Genomic DNA, 18,451 nt, shown 5'->3' on the forward strand with positions numbered 1-18,451 from the left:
TTGGAATCTATAGAAAATAATTAGCAGTGTCACAATGACAGAGAAACACGCGCGTCATGGATTGGAATCAGGAGAAAACAATTAGCAGTGTCACAATGACAGAGAAACCCGCGCGTCATGGATTGGAATCAGGAGAAAACAATTAGCAGTGTCACAATGACAGAGAAACACGCGCGTCATGGATTGGGATCTATAGAAAACAATTAGCAGTGTCACAATGACAGAGAAACACGCGCGTCATGGATTGGAATCAGGAGAAAACAATGAGCAGTGTCACAATGACAGAGAAACACTCGCGTCATGGATTGGAATCAGGAGAAATCAATTAGCAGTGTCACAATCATAGAGAAACACGCGCGTCATGGATTGGAATCTATAGAAAACAATTAGCAGTGTCGCAATGACAAAAACACACGCGTCATGGATTGGAATCAGGAGAAAACAATTAGCAGTGTCACAATGACAAAGAAACACGACCGTCATGGATTGGAATCAGGAGAAAACAATGAGCAGTGTCACAATGACAGAGAAACACTCGCGTCATGGATTGGAATCAGGAGAAAACAATTAGCAGTGTCACAATGACAGAGAAACACGCGCGTCTTGGATTGGAATCACGAGAAAACAATTAGCAGTGTCACAATGACAGAGAAACACGCGCGTCATGGATTGGAATCAGGAGAAAACAATTAGCAGTGTCACAATGACAGAGAAACATGCGCGTCATGGATTGGAATCTATAGAAAACAATTAGCAGTGTCACAATGACAGAGAAACACGCGCGTCATGGATTGGAATCAGGAGAAAACAATTAGCAGTGTCACAATGACAGAGAAACACGCGCGTCATGGATTGGAATCAGGAGAAAACAATTAGCAGAGTCACAATGACAGAGAAACACGCGCGTCATGGATGGGAATCTATAGAAAACAATTAGCAGAGTCACAATGATAGAGAAACACGCGCGTCATGGATTGGAATCTATAGAAAACAATTAGCAGTGTCGCAATGACAAAAACACACGCGTCATGGATTGGAATCAAGAGAAAACAATTAGCAGTGTCGCAATGACAAAAACACACGCGTCATGGATTGGAATCAAGAGAAAACAATTAGCAGTGTCACAATGACAGAGAAACACGCCCGTCATGGATTGGAATCAGGGGAAAACAATTAGCAGTGTCACAATGACAGAGAAACACGCGCGTCATGGATTGGAATCAGGAGAAAACAATTAGCAGTGTCACAATGACAGAGAAACATGCGCGTCATGGATTGGAATCTATAGAAAACAATTAGCAGTGTCACAATGACAGAGAAACACGCGCGCCATGGATTGGAATCAGGAGAAAACAATGAGCAGTGTCACAATGACAGAGAAACACGCGCGTCATGGATTGGAATCTATAGAAAACAATTAGCAGTGTCACAATGACAGAGAAACACGCGCGTCATGGATTGGAATCAGGAGAAAACAATTAGCAGTGTCACAATGACAGAGAAACACGCGCGTCATGGATTGGAATAAGGAGAAAACAATGAGCAGTGTCACAATGACAGAGAAACACGCGCGTCATGGATTGGAATCAAGAAAAAAACAATTAGCAGTGTCACAATGACAGAGAAACACGCCCGTCATGGATTGGAGTCAGGAGAAAGAATTAGCAGTGTCACAATGACAGAGAAACACGCGCGTCATGGATTGGAATCACGAGAAAACAATTAGCAGTGTCACAATGACAGAGAAACACGCGCGTCATGGGTTGGATTCAGGAGAAAACAATTATCAGTGTCACAATGACATAGAAAACGATCGTCATGGGCTAGAATCTATAGAAAACAATTAGCACAGTCACAATGACAGAGAAACACGCGCGTCATGGATTGGAATCTATAGAAAATAATTAGCAGTGTCACAATGACAGAGAAACACGCGCGTCATGGATTGGAATCAGGAGAAAACAATTAGCAGTGTCACAATGACAGAGAAACCCGCGCGTCATGGATTGGAATCAGGAGAAAACAATTAGCAGTGTCACAATGACAGAGAAACACGCGCGTCATGGATTGGGATCTATAGAAAACAATTAGCAGTGTCACAATGACAGAGAAACACGCGCGTCATGGATTGGAATCAGGAGAAAACAATGAGCAGTGTCACAATGACAGAGAAACACTCGCGTCATGGATTGGAATCAGGAGAAATCAATTAGCAGTGTCACAATCATAGAGAAACACGCGCGTCATGGATTGGAATCTATAGAAAACAATTAGCAGTGTCGCAATGACAAAAACACACGCGTCATGGATTGGAATCAGGAGAAAACAATTAGCAGTGTCACAATGACAAAGAAACACGACCGTCATGGATTGGAATCAGGAGAAAACAATGAGCAGTGTCACAATGACAGAGAAACACTCGCGTCATGGATTGGAATCAGGAGAAAACAATTAGCAGTGTCACAATGACAGAGAAACACGCCCGTCATGGATTGGAATCAGGAGAAAACAATTAGCAGTGTCACAATGACAGAGAAACACGCGCGTCTTGGATTGGAATCACGAGAAAACAATTAGCAGTGTCACAATGACAGAGAAACACGCGCGTCATGGATTGGAATCAGGAGAAAACAATTAGCAGTGTCACAATGACAGAGAAACATGCGCGTCATGGATTGGAATCTATAGAAAACAATTAGCAGTGTCACAATGACAGAGAAACACGCGCGTCATGGATTGGAATCAGGAGAAAACAATGAGCAGTGTCACAATGACAGAGAAACACGCGCGTCATGGATTGGAATCTATAGAAAACAATTAGCAGTGTCACAATGACAGAGAAACACGCGCGTCATGGATTGGAATCAGGAGAAAACAATTAGCAGTGTCACAATGACAGAGAAACACGCGCGTCTTGGATTGGAATCAGGAGAAAACAATTAGCAGTGTCACAATGACAGAGAATCACGCGCGTCATGGATTGGAATCAAGAGAAAACAATTAGCAGTGTCACAATGACAGAGAAACACGCCCGTCATGGATTGGAATCAGGGGAAAACAATTAGCAGTGTCACAATGACAGAGAAACACGCGCGTCATGGATTGGAATCAGGAGAAAACAATTAGCAGTGTCACAATGACAGAGAAACATGCGCGTCATGGATTGGAATCTATAGAAAACAATTAGCAGTGTCACAATGACAGAGAAACACGCGCGCCATGGATTGGAATCAGGAGAAAACAATGAGCAGTGTCACAATGACAGAGAAACACGCGCGTCATGGATTGGAATCTATAGAAAACAATTAGCAGTGTCACAATGACAGAGAAACACGCGCGTCATGGATTGGAATCAGGAGAAAACAATTAGCAGTGTCACAATGACAGAGAAACACGCGCGTCATGGATTGGAATAAGGAGAAAACAATGAGCAGTGTCACAATGACAGAGAAACACGCGCGTCATGGATTGGAATCAAGAAAAAAACAATTAGCAGTGTCACAATGACAGAGAAACACGCCCGTCATGGATTGGAGTCAGGAGAAAGAATTAGCAGTGTCACAATGACAGAGAAACACGCGCGTCATGGATTGGAATCACGAGAAAACAATTAGCAGTGTCACAATGACAGAGAAACACGCGCGTCATGGGTTGGATTCAGGAGAAAACAATTATCAGTGTCACAATGACATAGAAAACGATCGTCATGGGCTAGAATCTATAGAAAACAATTAGCACAGTCACAATGACAGAGAAACACGCGCGTCATGGATTGGAATCTATAGAAAATAATTAGCAGTGTCACAATGACAGAGAAACACGCGCGTCATGGATTGGAATCAGGAGAAAACAATTAGCAGTGTCACAATGACAGAGAAACCCGCGCGTCATGGATTGGAATCAGGAGAAAACAATTAGCAGTGTCACAATGACAGAGAAACACGCGCGTCATGGATTGGGATCTATAGAAAACAATTAGCAGTGTCACAATGACAGAGAAACACGCGCGTCATGGATTGGAATCAGGAGAAAACAATGAGCAGTGTCACAATGACAGAGAAACACTCGCGTCATGGATTGGAATCAGGAGAAATCAATTAGCAGTGTCACAATCATAGAGAAACACGCGCGTCATGGATTGGAATCTATAGAAAACAATTAGCAGTGTCGCAATGACAAAAACACACGCGTCATGGATTGGAATCAGGAGAAAACAATTAGCAGTGTCACAATGACAAAGAAACACGACCGTCATGGATTGGAATCAGGAGAAAACAATGAGCAGTGTCACAATGACAGAGAAACACTCGCGTCATGGATTGGAATCAGGAGAAAACAATTAGCAGTGTCACAATGACAGAGAAACACGCCCGTCATGGATTGGAATCAGGAGAAAACAATTAGCAGTGTCACAATGACAGAGAAACACGCGCGTCTTGGATTGGAATCACGAGAAAACAATTAGCAGTGTCACAATGACAGAGAAACACGCGCGTCATGGATTGGAATCAGGAGAAAACAATTAGCAGTGTCACAATGACAGAGAAACATGCGCGTCATGGATTGGAATCTATAGAAAACAATTAGCAGTGTCACAATGACAGAGAAACACGCGCGTCATGGATTGGAATCAGGAGAAAACAATGAGCAGTGTCACAATGACAGAGAAACACGCGCGTCATGGATTGGAATCTATAGAAAACAATTAGCAGTGTCACAATGACAGAGAAACACGCGCGTCATGGATTGGAATCAGGAGAAAACAATTAGCAGTGTCACAATGACAGAGAAACACGCGCGTCTTGGATTGGAATCAGGAGAAAACAATTAGCAGTGTCACAATGACAGAGAATCACGCGCGTCATGGATTGGAATCAAGAGAAAACAATTAGCAGTGTCACAATGACAGAGAAACACGCCCGTCATGGATTGGAATCAGGAGAAAACAATTAGCAGTGTCACAATGACAGAGAAACACGCGCGTCATGGATTGGAATCAGGAGAAAACAATTAGCAGTGTCACAATGACAGAGAAACACGCGCGTCATGGATTGGAATCACGAGAAAACAATTAGCAGTGTCACAATGACAGAGAAACACGCGCGTCATGGATTGGAATCAGGAGAAAACAATTATCAGTGTCACAATGACAAAGAAAACGATCATCATGGACTAGAATCTATAGAAAACAATTAGCACAGTCACAATGACAGAGAAACACGCGCGTCATGGATTGGGATCTATAGAAAACAATTAGCAGTGTCACAATGACAGAGAAACACGCGCGTCATGGATTGGAATCAGGAGAAAACAATTAGCAGTGTCACAATGACAGAGAAACACGCGCGTCATGGATTGGAATCAGGAGAAAACAATTAGCAGTGTCACAATGACAAAAACACACGCGTCATGGATTGGAATCAAGAGAAAACAATTAGCAGTGTCACAATGACAGGGAAACACGCCCGTCATGGATTGGAATCAGGAGAAAACAATTAGCAGTGTCACAATGACAGAGAAACACGCGCGTCATGGATTGGAATCAGGAGAAAACAATTAGCAGTGTCACAATGACAGAGAAACACGCGCGTCATGGATTGGAATCTATAGAAAACAATTAGCAGTGTCACAATGACAGAGAAACACGCGCGTCATGGATTGGAATCTATAGAAAACAATTAGCAGTGTCACAATGACAGAGAAACACGCGCGTCATGGATTGGAATCAGGAGAAAACAATGAGCAGTGTCACAATGACAGAGAAACACTCGCGTCATGGATTGGAATCAGGAGAAAACAATTAGCAGTGTCACAATGACAGAGAAACACGCCCGTCATGGATTGGAGTCAGGAGAAAGAATTAGCAGTGTCACAATGACAGAGAAACACGCGCGTCATGGATTGGAATCACGAGAAAACAATTAGCAGTGTCACAATGACAGAGAAACACGCGCGTCATGGGTTGGAATCAGGAGAAAACAATTATCAGTGTCACAATGACATAGAAAATGATCGTCATGGGCTAGAATCTATAGAAAACAATTAGCACAGTCACAATGACAGGGAAACACGCGCGTCATGGATTGGAATCTATAGAAAATAATTAGCAGTGTCACAATGACAGAGAAACACGCGCGTCATGGATTGGAATCAGGAGAAAACAATTAGCAGTGTCACAATGACAGAGAAACACGCGCGTCATGGATTGGAATCAGGAGAAAACAATTAGCAGTGTCACAATGACAGAGAAACACGCGCGTCATGGATTGGGATCTATAGAAAACAATTAGCAGTGTCACAATGACAGAGAAACACGCGCGTCATGGATTGGAATCAGGAGAAAACAATGAGCAGTGTCACAATGACAGAGAAACACTCGCGTCATGGATTGGAATCAGGAGAAATCAATTAGCAGTGTCACAATCATAGAGAAACACGCGCGTCATGGATTGGAATCTATAGAAAACAATTAGCAGTGTCGCAATGACAAAAACACACGCGTCATGGATTGGAATCAGGAGAAAACAATTAGCAGTGTCACAATGACAAAGAAACACGACCGTCATGGATTGGAATCAGGAGAAAACAATGAGCAGTGTCACAATGACAGAGAAACACTCGCGTCATGGATTGGAATCAGGAGAAAACAATTAGCAGTGTCACAATGACAGAGAAACACGCCCGTCATGGATTGGAATCAGGAGAAAACAATTAGCAGTGTCACAATGACAGAGAAACACGCGCGTCTTGGATTGGAATCACGAGAAAACAATTAGCAGTGTCACAATGACAGAGAAACACGCGCGTCATGGATTGGATTCAGGAGAAAACAATTAGCAGTGTCACAATGACAGAGAAACACGCGCGTCATGGATTGGAATCTATAGAAAACAATTAGCAGTGTCACAATGACAGAGAAACACGCGCGTCATGGATTGGAATCAGGAGAAAACAATGAGCAGTGTCACAATGACAGAGAAACACGCGCGTCATGGATTGGAATCTATAGAAAACAATTAGCAGTGTCACAATGACAGAGAAACACGCGCGTCATGGATTGGAATCAGGAGAAAACAATTAGCAGTGTCACAATGACAGAGAAACACGCGCGTCATGGATTGGAATAAGGAGAAAACAATGAGCAGTGTCACAATGACAGAGAAACACGCGCGTCATGGATTGGAATCAAGAAAAAAACAATTAGCAGTGTCACAATGACAGAGAAACACGCCCGTCATGGATTGGAGTCAGGAGAAAGAATTAGCAGTGTCACAATGACAGAGAAACACGCGCGTCATGGGTTGGAATCAGGAGAAAACAATTAGCAGTGTCACAATGACATAGAAAACGATCGTCATGGGCTAGAATCTATAGAAAACAATTAGCACAGTCACAATGACAGAGAAACACGCGCGTCATGGATTGGAATCTATAGAAAATAATTAGCAGTGTCACAATGACAGAGAAACACGCGCGTCATGGATTGGAATCAGGAGAAAACAATTAGCAGTGTCACAATGACAGAGAAACACGCCCGTCATGGATTGGAATCAGGAGAAAACAATTAGCAGTGTCACAATGACAGAGAAACACGCCCGTCATGGATTGGAATCAAGAGAAAACAATTAGCAGTGTCATAATGACAGAGAAACACGCGCGTCATGGATTGGAATCAGGAGAAAACAATTAGCAGTGTCACAATGACAGAGAAACACGCGCGTCATGGATTGGAATCAGGAGAAAACAATTAGCAGTGTCACAATGACAGAGAAACACGCGCGTCATGGATTGGGATCTATAGAAAACAATTAGCAGTGTCACAATGACAGAGAAACACGCGCGTCATGGATTGGAATCAGGAGAAAACAATGAGCAGTGTCACAATGACAGAGAAACACTCGCGTCATGGATTGGAATCAGGAGAAATCAATTAGCAGTGTCACAATCATAGAGAAACACGCGCGTCATGGATTGGAATCTATAGAAAACAATTAGCAGTGTCGCAATGACAAAAACACACGCGTCATGGATTGGAATCAGGAGAAAACAATTAGCAGTGTCACAATGACAAAGAAACACGACCGTCATGGATTGGAATCAGGAGAAAACAATTAGCAGTGTCACAATGACAGAGAAACACGCGCGTCATGGATTGGAATCAGGAGAAAACAATTAGCAGTGTCACAATGACAGAGAAACACGCGCGTCATGGATTGGAATCTATAGAAAACAATTAGCAGTGTCACAATGACAGAGAAACACGCGCGTCATGGATTGGAATCTATAGAAAACATATAGCAGTGTCGCAATGACAAAAACACACGCGTCATGGATTGGAATCAGGAGAAAACAATGAGCAGTGTCACAATGACAGAGAAACACGCGCGTCATGGATTGGAATCTATAGAAAACAATTAGCAGTGTCACAATGACAGAGAAACACGCGCGTCATGGATTGGAATCAGGAGAAAACAATGAGCAGTGTCACAATGACAGAGAAACACTCGCGTCATGGATTGGAATCAGGAGAAAACAATTAGCAGTGTCACAATGACAGAGAAACACGCCCGTCATGGATTGGAATCAGGAGAAAACAATTAGCAGTGTCACAATGACAGAGAAACACGCGCGTCTTGGATTGGAATCACAAGAAAACAATTAGCAGTGTCACAATGACAGAGAAACACGCGCGTCATGGATTGGAATCAGGAGAAAACAATTATCAGTGTCACAATGACAAAAAAAAAAACGTTCGTCATGGATTGGAATCAGGAGAAAACAATTAGCAGTGTCACAATGACAGAAACACACGCGTCATGGATTGGAATCAGGAGAAAACAATTAGCAGTGTCACAATGACAGAAACACGCGCGTCTTGGATTGGAATCACGAGAAAACAATTAGCAGTGTCACAATGACAGAGAAACACGCGCGTCTTGGATTGGAATCACGAGAAAACAATTAGCAGTGTCACAATGACAGAGAAACACGCGCGTCTTGGATTGGAATCAGGAGAAAACAATTAGCAGTGTCACAATGACAGAGAATCACGCGCGTCATGGATTGGAATCAAGAGAAAACAATTAGCAGTGTCACAATGACAGAGAAACACGCGCGTCATGGATTGGAATCAGGAGAAAACAATTAGCAGTGTCACAATGACAGAGAAACACGCGCGTCATGGATTGGAATCAGGAGAAAACAATTAGCAGTGTCACAATGACAAAGAAACACGCGCGTCATGGATTGGAATAAGGAGAAAACAATTAGCAGTGTCACAATGACAGAGAAACACGCGCGCCATGGATTGGAATCTATAGAAAACAATAAGCAATGTCAAGATGACACAGAAACACGCGCGTCATGGATTGGAATCTATAGAAAACAATAAGCAGTGTCACAATGACAGAGAAACACGCGCGTCTTGGATTGGAATCACGAGAAAACAATTAGCAGTGTCACAATGACAGAAACACGCGCGTCTTGGATTGGAATCACGAGAAAACAATTAGCAGTGTCACAATGACAGAGAAACACGCGCGTCTTGGATTGGAATCAGGAGAAAACAATTAGCAGTGTCACAATGACAGAGAATGACGCGCGTCATGGATTGGAATCAAGAGAAAACAATTAGCAGTGTCACAATGGCAGAGAAACACGCGCGTCATGGATTGGAATCAGGAGAAAACAATTAGCAGTGTCACAATGACATAGAAACACGCGCGTCATCGATTGGGATCAGGAGAAAACAATTAGCAGTGTCACAATGACAGAGAAACACGCGCGTCATGGATTGGAATCGGGAAAAAGCAATTAGCAGTGTCACAATGACAAAGAAACACGCGCGTCATGGATTGGAATCTATAGAAAACAATTAGCAGTGTCACAATGACAGAGAAACACGCGCGTCATGGATTGGAATCAGGAGAAAACAATTAGCAGTGTCACAATGACAAAGAAACACGCGCGTCATGGATTGGAATAAGGAGAAAACAATTAGCAGTGTCACAATGACAGAGAAAAAAGCGCGTCATGGATTGGAATCGGGAGAAAACAATTAGCAGTGTCACAATGACAAAGAAACACGCGCGTCATGGATTGGAATAAGGAGAAAACAATTAGCAGTGTCACAATGACAGAGAAACACGCGCGCCATGGATTGGAATCTATAGAAAACAATAAGCAATGTCAAGATGACACAGAAACACGCGCGTCATGGATTGGAATCTATAGAAAACAATAAGCAGTGTCACGATGACAGTGAAACACGCGCGTCATGGATTGGAATATGTAGAAAACAATTAAGTGTCACAACGACAGAGAAACACGATCGACATCGGTTGTAGATACCTTGTTTGGACCTAAATATTACGGCACAATCCGGACTGGGAGCTTTTAAATTTGCATCGTGTCCGTTTGAAGTGGTAGTGCGATAAATGAAGGTTATGCCTAGTGCACACTAGCAACATAACAACATGGGCGCGCGCACTGTTTAGCCCGACATAACGACATGGACATAATGACAAAAGAAAAAACATGTTTTTTCTCTTATGTCGTTGTGTCCATGCCGTTATGTCAACGATAAGAGTGCGCGCGCCCATGTCGTTATGTCGATATGTCGCTAGTGTGCACTAGGCATTAGACTGTATCAGGAAATAATGAAAAATGCGCGATAATAAAAGAATACGCGATCCTACATAGATTAATCTCTAGAAAGTTCATATCAGACAGTATAACAACAAGACACGTCATAAATTTGTTGGTTTATTCTCACACAAGCTCAGACACAAATATGTTCTTGTGATAGAAGGAGAGCAAGGCTAAGCCACCTTGCTGTAAAGTCTTTTTTCTCCGCCTGCAAAAATAAAGAAGCAAATTACAGGATTCGGTCATTTTAGGCAAGAATATGGTCAAGCCCGACTAAAGTGGTAGTCCTTGTATTCTTATAGGAATGTAATGAATATGGCATAATCAATAAGAAACATTCTTATAAAACTAAATCAACTTGGGAAGCTAATAACCCATAGCTGTCAACCAAACTTGGACAGAAAAAGAGCTAATGCGGGTGAATACACAGAATGTATGAACATTCTCAGAAAAAATTAGGCTTGTGATGAGGTCCAAAATCTTGTGAAACCAACCTAATGTGGGTGAGTTAACAGCTATGATAACCCGCCTTGCATCCTGGGATATTGAATTACGAGACAAAGCATGGAAGGTGTTTTAGCTGGAAAGGATCTGGCTTAATGCTGCAAACCTTTACACCTCCCCCTAAAAAAAACCCTGGATTCAATCAGCCAGCTCCTCAACTCAAGTAATCAAACCTGGGATCTCTAAGGGTAAGAGACGTATGCACTTGATCTTTCTGGCTAGTGTTAGGGGGAAGGGGTAGGAGGGGGGGGGGGGGGGGGGATCTGGCAGGTTAGGTACTGTAGGTGGGCTCTTTATACCAAATCTGGTTTGACTTCATCTGCCATGTCTCCTTCCTCTGATTTCATTAGCTGCAAAATAAAAAAACCTTGTAGAAAGGAACAGGCGACTTGTTTTTTTTTTTTGGGGGGGGGGCATGTGCCCATAGTGCCCCACTCCATGCTATGTACTTCAATAAATATGTACTGCTATGTACTTTAATAAGATACTGATATTTCAATAAGAAATAACCCACTTTTTGATGCCCAAGGGCCAAGGCCAGCACCTTCCCTGTGTATGGCCTGAGTTGTCCTACCTTAGAAAGGTCTTCTTTGAGATTTCCACAACGGCACAGAACACAGACTTCCAACAGATGCTTTACCTAAAAGATCAGTAATAGAAAATCAAGACTATCTGAGCATTTGAACTTTTGAAAGAAAGAGCAACAAACTAGATAGGATAGGAGAAAGAAAAGAAAGGGTGGCATGACATTTTTACAGGTAAAACAATTGGGCATTTATAAAGAATGTATTAAGCAAGAGATCAGCCTTTCCTTGCTTTACAAGATCCCATTGGATGCAGCCCAGCAAAAATCAGTGTGCATACTGTATATAGATGTACTACCCACCAGCACAAGTAATGATTCGGTTTTTTCCTTCACAAATGACGAGGAACCCCACAGAGATTTTCTTGCAAGATCCCTGACAAGATACAAATAAAAGTCACAGATTTAGGTGAGGATGAAACAGAATGCTTGGCCCAGATTTAGGTGAGGATGAAACAGAATGCTTGGCCCAGCTAAATATTTTTCCAAATATGTTGTTCCGATTTGGGTGTCAGTTTGCAAGTAAGTATGGACAAAGCAAGTAGTTACAAATTTCTATCTATGTTCTAGACTTTGTTCAAGAGTTTTGATTTTTCACTACAATAATGTAACATTTTTGTTTTAAACTTTAAATAGTGCTTTACAGGGTGGATCCAGGGTGACTACATAATTCCATAGGAATGGTTCCCTCCTTCAAGAAATCCGGGATCTGCTCAGCTGCTATCCATGTATTTTAAGCTTTGATAAAACTTCCCTGTAAACACTAATGGTTGGAATCTTTTAGTTATGCAGTAGCTTGGATAAATTACCTTGCCCTCAAAAGACAAACATAAGCAGCAACTAGATTACAGTCATCAGATGTTGTGTCTAAAGGTTTCTTAATAATTGCATTATCCACAACACAAATGCTATGCATTTCACTACTAGCATCTCCTTTTTCTTCACAATTTTCTTCCATTAATCCTCTCTCATCTTCTACTGTCTGTGGACTTTTGCTTCCTTCATTGATAGGATTGCTTTGTTCTGTTAAGTTGTATAAGGCTGTCCGATTCTTACTGAACTCTTTTAAATGTCCTGAAGCCATGAAACTGTCTTCTTTTATTTTCACACCTTCCTGAGGTAGATCAGTCTTTGAAGTCTTGCAATCATAACAGGACCAATTTTTTGTTACATCCTTTGAAAAATGTGCTGTGTAATTTGATGAGTCATTAATGCAAAGACAAGATATCCCAAGGTCTGTAGGACTTGCACATTGGCATTTTACACTTCTTGTGCTAGCAGCAGTATGTGTGTTATCTGTTGTATTAGTTTGTCTCAAACTACCAGCATTTTTATGTGCATTCAAGTAGGCAGCAGCTAGGCCACACCAGAACTGATGCTTGAATGAATGCAAGGTGACACATCTTTGAAATGCTGCTATTTCACCTTAAAAACAACAACACATAAGACAACAAAATTTGAATAAGGTAAATGCATTGGTTTCAGCAAAAGTTGGTAATTTGCTGGTTTAGACTTTTTTTTGAATTTTTTTTGAATATGTAAAGCAGCTGAAACATTTCATAAAATAAAAGCAAAGACAGACAAAAGAGCCTTAGAAGAGGAGAATATTTCATACTGGAGAAAATTGGTCAATGTTTGTTGCTTCTAGTAAATCAAAAGTTGCAGTAAATTAAAACACAAAATGTGAACCCAATAATTGGAGAAAAAAATTGGCATTTAAGTGTTTTTTAAGCTATGAAATCCTATGGAAATAAGACATTTATTTCAGTGGCAAGTTACTGCACTGTAAGTCTCAATATGAAACTCAATCCTTCAATAGAAATTGCCCAATCCTATTTCTAAAGAAGAACCCAAATAATAAATTAAGCAGTCTGCATTATGAAGAAAGTTTTCTTCAAAACAGACAAATCAATAAATCTTAATTGTCAATGTTTCTAATGTGAAGGGAACTCCAGGCTTGTAGCTAGGGGGGAATGCAGGGGGTGCACTGACACAAATATCAAATGGACTCCCTAAAAGGGTTCCTATACCTTGGAAATTGCTGCAGCATGAGTGAATTTCTGCTTGCAAGGTCCACAAGGCCACATCCTCCTCCTGATCTCTCAGCTCCAATAAACAACAACCAAACAACAAATCAATTATATTGGTCCACTTTAGGAAGGTTGCCCATGTCAAATTTCATGAAAAAAAAAACAGGGTTTATTCCAAATATCGTACAATTTGTACACAAGTCTTGAGTCTCGCTTGACTAGCACATGTTACCTGCATAAACTTAGCATAATGAAGAACTAGGGTTTGCGAAAGTCATACAATACATACTATAACAGCCCCCTAATGCTTATTATGCTTGCTTCCCTTTGTGCCGGCTACCCTATCCCACCCACTATTCCTTTTATTGCCCCCCCTCCCCCTTTCACCCTAGGTGCCATGGTATGAATACCAGCTTTAAACCAACAGTGAAGTAATCATGGGTCTCTATTGTTTACAAGAGCTCTTACCATCTTTGCTAGCTCTATCTGCGCCTCTTCGTATCTGCCAAGCTTTATGAGACAGCGTAATTCAGATTCGGCAAGCTCTCTCTCTACTGTTGAACTGCAGTTATAAATTTTACTCGCACGTACAGCCTTGTAGAGTTCCAAAGCCTTTTGAAAATCCTCTCTACGATAATGCACATCAGCTTGGAATTTCAGCTTGTTAAATTTTTCGGATATCTCATCTGATTCATTTGGAATAGTAAACCACTAAAATAATTAAGAAAGTGGTAGTTTATAACAATGTAGTTCAGAATATTTTATACTGGAGCTCCCAAGTGAAGTGCCGCGTAAGAGGAGCCCCATATCTAAGAAAAAGTGGTATATAAGAAAAATACGGTAACAAATATTGGTAATTCTCGACTCTAGTTTTTGTGATGCGACGTCACATCCGTCTGTCCCCAAAAAGCATCGTATGACAACCAAACTTGGCAGATGTCATGTGTCAAAGGAGGTGTAAAAATGTGGTCACATGGTTTGTGACGTCATCGATGACATCACCAGAAGCAAAAATATGATGACGTCATCAAAATAACAAATATTTTTATTTCATGAAGGAAACATCGCATGATAACCAAACTCGGTAGGTGTCATGTAGGTGTCAAGGGGGGTGCGACAATATGGTCACGGGTTGTGTGACGTCATCGATGACGTCACTTAGCAAAAAACGTGATTAAAAGCAAAAACATTCATATCTCTTGAAAAAAACATTGTTTCACAACCAAACTCGGTAGGTGTCATGTTGGTGTCAATGGGGGTGTTCCAATATTGTCACGTGATTGTGACGTCATTAATGACGTCACTAGAAGCAAAATATGCTGATGTAATCAAAATAAAAAAAAATTCATATCTCGTGAAAGAAACATTGTATAGCAACCAAACTTCATAGGTGTCATGTATGTTTCAAGGGCGGAGATATGGTCACGTGATGCGTGACGTCATCGATGACGTCACTAAAAGTGAAACTACCCTGATGTCGAAACATCGTATGACAGCTAATCTTGTTATGTGTGTGTTATGTGGGGGAAGGGGGTTTAACGGATTGGGCTCGTGATTTGTGACATTGTTGAAATCGTCAAAAACAGATATATAATAATAATATTTAACATTTCTTAAATTATTAAGCGAGAATGAAGCAAAGATTTGGTCGTTTGGAGATCCGCTTTTAGGCAATGCCTAAATCTATATTATGGTTTTTTTCTATTCTTATTTATCAAACAAGGCTTATCATCATAGGAAATCTAGGTTTTTTTCTTCTTGAGTAAGATTAAACCTCTGGGATTACGAGGATAAGGCGCGATGCGAAATGAGCATACTTCTGTCTCACCTCTTTTTGGCAAATCTTAGCTTGGTACTTCGTAAAATCTTTATTTGTGGACTTTTTCTCTTCACGGACGAATTCATCATCCTCGAATCCTAAGCCCAGTTCCATGTCAAAAACGATTCCTTCTTCTCACATCATATCTTGGCCGCCATCTTGGAATAGATGATCGAACAAACTGCCGGCTCAAAAGCACAGGGAGTCCAAGAACTTAGAACTTAGAACTATTTACTCCCTAATAGGTTTCACTAATTTCGGGAGGGACAGTCAGCACTGATGTTACAGTCTGCGAAGGTGACTGGGCACCTTAAGCTCACTTATCGCAGGTGCCAATGCCGACTTAAATGAAGGCAGGTCAGCAGCGTTCACTACCTCTGCAGGTAGAAGGTTCCAGGTGCGAATGGTTCTTGGAAAGAACGAGTAGTTAAAGGCCAATATATTGGCCTGTAACTGATGGTACGTCCGGGAGTGTCTTCTAGAGCTACGAATGTTCTCGGTGCGTCTCAAATCATCTGGAGGTTGGCAGTGGATGAGATTGTTATGGAACTTGTAAAGTAGTGTGGACTGGTTTCTTAGCCTCCTGTCTTCTAGTGTTTCCCAGCCTAGAGTTTTAACTAACTGGGAGGTGCTTGTGGTTATCCGGTAATCACTGCAGACAAACCGAGCAGCGTTTTTTTGCACTTGCTCAAGACGGTTCACGTCGGAGTCGGTATAAGGGCTCCAGGCAGAAGACGCATATTCAAGCGATGGTCTCACCAGTGCAAGGTATGCTCTCTCCTTTACCTCTTTCGAGCACGGTCTCAGGGTGCGTCTAAGTAGCCCAAGTGTCTTGCTGGCTTTAGAGGTGATCTTAGTGCAATGATCCCCCCAGCGGAGCGATTTATTACATTTAATCCCGAGATAGTCGCACTGGGGTACCTGTGATAAGGCAGCAGACTCTGCGTAGTACGTACATTCAGATGGCTTGCGCTTGTTTGTAACACGGAGGAGATGACATTTTGTTACATTGTAGCTCATCTGCCAATCTGATGCCCAATTTATCAAGTTGTTCAAGTCAGCCTGTAGTGCATGATGGTCTTGTTCCGTGTTTATTTCACGATACACCACTGTGTCGTCGGCAAAAAGGCGAAGCCTGGAGTTTGATGACTCAGCAATATCATTAATGAACAGTAGGAAGAGGGTAGGGCCTAATACAGAGCCCTGCGGGACCCCGGAGGTGACGCGGCACGTGGCAGAGTGTGAGCCATTCACAGTTACAAATTGTGAACGGTTGTGTAGAAAAGCTGATATCCAAGTCAGAGTGTTCTTTTTGCTCGTTGCTCAATGACGAATTTAAGATCTACTTTTGTTTAAAATGAGCATAGAATTAATTTACTACTTTTGAGATAAAAGTCACTTTAATCTCGAGCTTTTATTTAAGAAACTTTAAGTACTTTATTCTCCATTTTCCCCGATGGTTTGCCTGTGGCGAGGCCGCTGACAATCTGTGGGCTTACACTTTTTAAATTTCGAGCGCCAATAACAGAACACAACAAGCCGAGAGAAGAAAAGCGTGTAAAAAGGGCTGAAATGAAGCGAAGATTCCCTCGAACGCGACAAAAAGCTATATTCAAGAAGTTCCAAAGGGACGGAAGACTTGCCAAGAGTGTAGATATTCTGGTAAAAAGAAACGTTTGTCAATTTGACCCTACATCAAGAAGAACCTACCTAAATTGTTTTAAGCAAATTCCTTTCTTTTCACAAACAGATATTTCTTGACTACATGTTGTTCCTGAGGAAACTTGCAACAGAGGCTAATATGCAAGCGAGGCAAGAAAAGGCCACTGTTATTGATGACAATCATGTCTCGGTTTCATTGAAGGTCAGAAAATTTTCAGTGTCATTTGAAAATCTTTATCCCTTCTCCTTTTAGATGCCACATTGATCTTTGAAATCAATTTAATAATAACTAAATGTTATTTAACTATAATCTGTTGATAAAGAAATCAGAACTTGATAGTGCACAAATCTTCTACACACACTGACATATGTACTCTAACTTTACTCAAACTACTACAAGTGTTTATCAATTGGTGTTGTGTGTCTGATGAATTACAGGGCTGTCATCAACTTTTAAAGCAAGTGTGACAAAAAAATGTTAATGTCTAACACTACCACATACTCCTCTGGCTTTTCTTGTAAGATGTTTTGTTTACAGTTGAAAAATAAAATTGATTACCACTATTAACAGCCTAAATTGTATTATTTTCTAGAATGTGCTGAAGAGCTTCAGAGGTTGAAGGGAATGACCAGTTAATAAAGAGTAGCCTATTGCAGCACTGCCTCGCTTATTTTTGGAAGTTATTTTTCCAATAAATGTTACAAGAAGGTGGATTTTTTTGCCCCAGGGCACAGATAAAGAAGGGAGCAATATACTATTCCTTTTCTGCCAAGGATATCTAGATCATGCCGCTCTTTCAACATTCACCTTACTAATAAAGGGATTGGTTATTGGAAGCTGTGAAAAGCAGTTTTTATAACAAATTACATATGAGGAATAATTTTGATTTCTATTGAGTGTGCCAACCCCCTACTTCACAAAATTGTAATAATAATGCAAATAATAGAAAATTAAGGGATGTATATTTAAATTTCTTACCAGAAAAATCTAAGCAGCTTTCCAAAAGGAGTTTTATTCAGGGTAAGTGTAAAGAAAAGTAGATATTGGGATGGAATGAGATTGTCCCAGAATAAAGCTCTTTTCACTGTCATGTTGATGTTACTTGGTATATTATAAATTGCAATCAATCCTTATAGTGAATGGCCTAAAATAGAATTGGTACTACTGCACTCACCACACTTCCATGTAAAATCAAATGTAATGGT

At 41.1% G+C, this 18,451-nt stretch overlaps 2 protein-coding genes across 2 annotated transcripts; one reads left to right on the forward strand and one right to left on the reverse strand.

Moving 5' to 3' along the window:
• Positions 1-10,751: 10,751 nt before the first annotated feature.
• On the reverse strand, positions 10,752-16,066 carry LOC5516188 (uncharacterized protein C8orf76 homolog). The gene is made up of 8 exons (XM_001636227.3): positions 15,593-16,066; positions 14,233-14,475; positions 13,765-13,840; positions 12,544-13,159; positions 12,038-12,110; positions 11,726-11,791; positions 11,451-11,501; positions 10,752-10,855 (listed from the first exon to the last, which is right to left on the reverse strand). The coding sequence occupies exons 1-8, from the start codon at positions 15,695-15,697 to the stop codon at positions 10,781-10,783; spliced, it is 1,305 nt and encodes a 434-aa protein (XP_001636277.1). The 5' UTR covers positions 15,698-16,066; the 3' UTR covers positions 10,752-10,780.
• Positions 16,067-17,070: 1,004 nt separating this feature from the next.
• On the forward strand, positions 17,071-18,336 carry LOC116620285 (inner kinetochore subunit wip1). Its single transcript, XM_032386039.2, has 3 exons — positions 17,071-17,245; positions 17,334-17,447; positions 17,839-18,336. Exons 1-3 carry the CDS (start codon positions 17,156-17,158, stop codon positions 17,863-17,865), a joined length of 231 nt encoding a protein of 76 aa, XP_032241930.1. The 5' UTR covers positions 17,071-17,155; the 3' UTR covers positions 17,866-18,336.
• Positions 18,337-18,451: the final 115 nt, after the last annotated feature.

The sequence above is a fragment of the Nematostella vectensis genome, chromosome 8, assembly GCF_932526225.1.
Source record: "Nematostella vectensis chromosome 8, jaNemVect1.1, whole genome shotgun sequence".
Taxonomy (NCBI): Eukaryota; Metazoa; Cnidaria; class Anthozoa; order Actiniaria; family Edwardsiidae; genus Nematostella; species Nematostella vectensis.

What these genes read in the sequence shown, in the direction of transcription:
- LOC116620285 (XM_032386039.2), top strand. Translation starts at nt 17,156, where the DNA reads ATGAAGCGAAGATTCCCTCGAACGCGACAAAAAGCTATATTCAAGAAG. An exon ending in CCAAGAGTGTAGATATTCTG is followed by an intron (nt 17,246 to 17,333) that starts GTAAAAAGAAAC and finishes TTTCACAAACAG; the next exon opens with ATATTTCTTGACTACATGTT. An exon ending in ATGTCTCGGTTTCATTGAAG is followed by an intron (nt 17,448 to 17,838) that starts GTCAGAAAATTT and finishes ATTATTTTCTAG; the next exon opens with AATGTGCTGAAGAGCTTCAG.
- LOC5516188 (XM_001636227.3), bottom strand. Translation starts at nt 15,697, where the DNA reads ATGGAACTGGGCTTAGGATTCGAGGATGATGAATTCGTCCGTGAAGAG. An exon ending in ATGCTGCAGCAATTTCCAAG is followed by an intron (nt 13,160 to 13,764) that starts GTATAGGAACCC and finishes GTTGTTTTTAAG; the next exon opens with GTGAAATAGCAGCATTTCAA. An exon ending in CCGAATCATTACTTGTGCTG is followed by an intron (nt 11,792 to 12,037) that starts GTGGGTAGTACA and finishes CTGATCTTTTAG; the next exon opens with GTAAAGCATCTGTTGGAAGT.